This window comes from Ostrinia furnacalis, unplaced genomic scaffold (genome assembly GCF_004193835.3).
Source record: "Ostrinia furnacalis isolate ACB-3 unplaced genomic scaffold, ASM419383v2 OfSCF5504, whole genome shotgun sequence".
Lineage (NCBI taxonomy): Eukaryota > Metazoa > Arthropoda > Insecta > Lepidoptera > Crambidae > Ostrinia > Ostrinia furnacalis.
The window spans coordinates 1-2,747 of NW_021135743.1; the positions used below are offsets into that span (position 1 = coordinate 1).

Consider the following 2,747-nt stretch of genomic DNA (forward strand, 5'->3'; position numbering starts at 1 on the left):
AATTAGTGAATGAATGAAGTCATACGATTCATAACGAAGGAAAACTGTTGTTCTCAGTAATGATTAAAAAATCCGCGTTTTTCCAGGACACGTCGCACGAAATGGTGGTAGCCTGCTGCCGTTTCCTGTGCTACTTCTGCCGCACCGGCCGCCAAAACCAGAAGGCAATGTTCGACCACTTCGACTTCTTGCTGGAGAACTCCAACATCCTCCTGTCGAGGCCCTCGTTGAGAGGATCCACGCCTCTGGATGTGGCTTACTCCAGTCTTATGGAGAACACTGAACTGGCGCTTGCTTTGAGGTTTGTGTTCTTCTGTGTTATTTTTAAGTTATTGCGTTTGAGCAATAGAATAAATCCTTCTTTGTTTGATCAAGTATAAAATAATACCCTGTATACAGTATGAAATAACACCTGTGTGCCTACCATGAGTTTACGTTAGGTGTGCTCGCTAGCGACTGCGTAAAAAAATGACATTTAAATGTATGACATATTGTGCAGCGCCCCTAGTGGCTACTTTCAAGAAATAAAATCTTCATAGAATTTTTTGACGTATTCGCTAGCGAGCTCACCTAACGTAAACTCATGGTAGGCACACTGATATATAGAGTGAGTTAAACGAGTGAACATCCTTGTAAGGGAAAACAATACAGGCCATTTGCAACCAAGGTGCCTAGGCAAAAGTTGACCGTTTATGATTGAAATTTTGAATAATAACTTTGTTTGCTTAAAAACACTTTATAAGGTGTATTTATTTGACTCATTTAAATGTAGTGCTCTTGCTTAAAAACACTTCATCATCATCATCATTTCAGCCATAGGACGTCCACTGCTGAACATAAGCCTCCCCCAATGACTTCCACATCGCACGGTTGGTAGCGGCCTGCATCCAGCGCCTTCCTGCTACCTTTATCAGGTCGTCGGTCCATAGGTAAAAACACTTAACAAGGTGTATTTATTGGACTCATTTAAATCGAGTACTCCAGACAGTTAAAACTAGTCTCGTTATGATTTTGTCACCACTTGTCAAGGTGAACGTCAAACTCTTATCTTAAATGTTCTTATATTCTATCTTATCTACCAACAGAGAACACTATCTAGAGAAGATAGCAGTGTACCTCTCCCGTTGCGGGTTACAAAGCAACTCGGAGCTGATAGAGAAAGGATACCCCGATCTTGGCTGGGACCCGGTGGAAGGCGAGAGATACCTGGACTTCCTGAGGTTCTGTGTTTGGGTAAGTGCTTGATGTATTTGCTGAATTTGTACCTAAAAGCATATGGTATCCATATTTAAATTGATATGTCGAAGGAGGTGATAGATTTTGAAGAAAAGCGATACTTCCTATCACAGGCACTTTCTTTCACACACTTTTTTCCATTAGTCACTCATCCAGTTGCTTCCACTTCTCACGTAATCATCTTTTAAAAAAACCTGGCCCGTATTCACAAACATTACTATGAGGTCTCACAGTGCGCGTGGACACAAAGGGTGACACATGAACCAATCACAGAGTTCTATTCAACGCTGTGCGTTCGATTTTCTGCTTCACTTAAGTAAGGATCGTTTGTGAATACGGGCGTTGAGGCTGAGTTGCATTAATCTTAGTTTAACCGTAACTATGACTAATACAGGTGTTTTTTGTATGGTTCTGACAGATTTTGGGCGTTTGTTAAAGTTATATGGTGCAACTCAGCCCAAAAGTCGTCAGTGGATGACACAAGCAATGTCAACCTTTTTTTGATAGACCAGCGACTATAGATGACCCACGCTGAACTGTCCCACCAAACTCAATGACCATCGTTCAACTATATGGTTTCCAACATGGCAAAAATCGGAACCAGCGATCCGGTATTGACAGTGGCGTCCCACTGTCAATGTCATGGATAGGACAGTTCAGAATTTTGGAACTATACTGGACACAGCAAACCGGTTTCCTGTAATGGTGTGCCGTATTGATTGCAAGTGTCTACATTTACGCACCCTTTTTCAACTTTCTAAATAAATCATGTTACATCCAGGTTAACGGCGAAAGCGTAGAAGAAAACGCCAACTTAGTAATCCGTTTGCTCATCCGTCGGCCGGAGTGCCTGGGCCCGGCCCTGAGGGGCGAGGGCGAGGGCCTGCTCAAGGCGATAGTGGACGCCAACAAGATGAGCGAGCGGATCGCCGACAGGAGGAAGCTGAGGGAGATGGAGCAAGAGGGCGACGTCACTGTGAGTATAGTCTTTGACCGACTTCCAAAAAGAAGGTTTTCAGCTTGTAGTTTCCACAATAAACCCGTGGAGCCACCAACATAAGTCGTCGACGTGACTTCAGGCGACTTCACATCAAAAGTTAGTCGGCTGCACGATACCAGCAACTTTTTTAGTTGCTAATAACTATCCACGCTACAGCTACTATGACGACCGTATGTGTAGAATGGTGACATAATGTCGTGTTTCTCGAGTATCGGCGGTAAAATTAGCACGTAAGTCGCAAACATGCCACCGGCATGTTGCCACAAATTGTCACGCAACATGCGAAGGTACTATAGTCTGGTTCGTGAGCACGTAGAATTTTGTCCAATGACCCCAAGCTACCCATCCTTATCGCTCGCGCGTAATTATGTTGCTGTCGCGCTCACACACTCACTGCGGGCGCCCGTCGCACAGTCGCTCACAGACCGGGCTTTAGTCGTCGACATGATCCGTTTAAAATAAACATAGATAACAAGTCGGCGGGTTTGATGTACAGAACAGACTCCTTTAA

The 2,747-nt window shown here is 44.0% G+C and overlaps 1 protein-coding gene across 1 annotated transcript; it reads left to right on the forward strand.

Annotated features, from left to right (window-relative positions):
* Positions 1-86: 86 nt before the first annotated feature.
* Positions 87-2,212, forward strand: LOC114361298 (ryanodine receptor-like; the record flags this gene model as incomplete). Its single annotated transcript, XM_028316293.1, has 3 exons — positions 87-301; positions 1,086-1,233; positions 2,018-2,212. Coding segments are annotated over 3 exons (558 nt in total), but the record flags the coding sequence as incomplete, so codon positions are not given.
* Between the last annotated feature and the right edge of the window lie 535 nt (positions 2,213-2,747).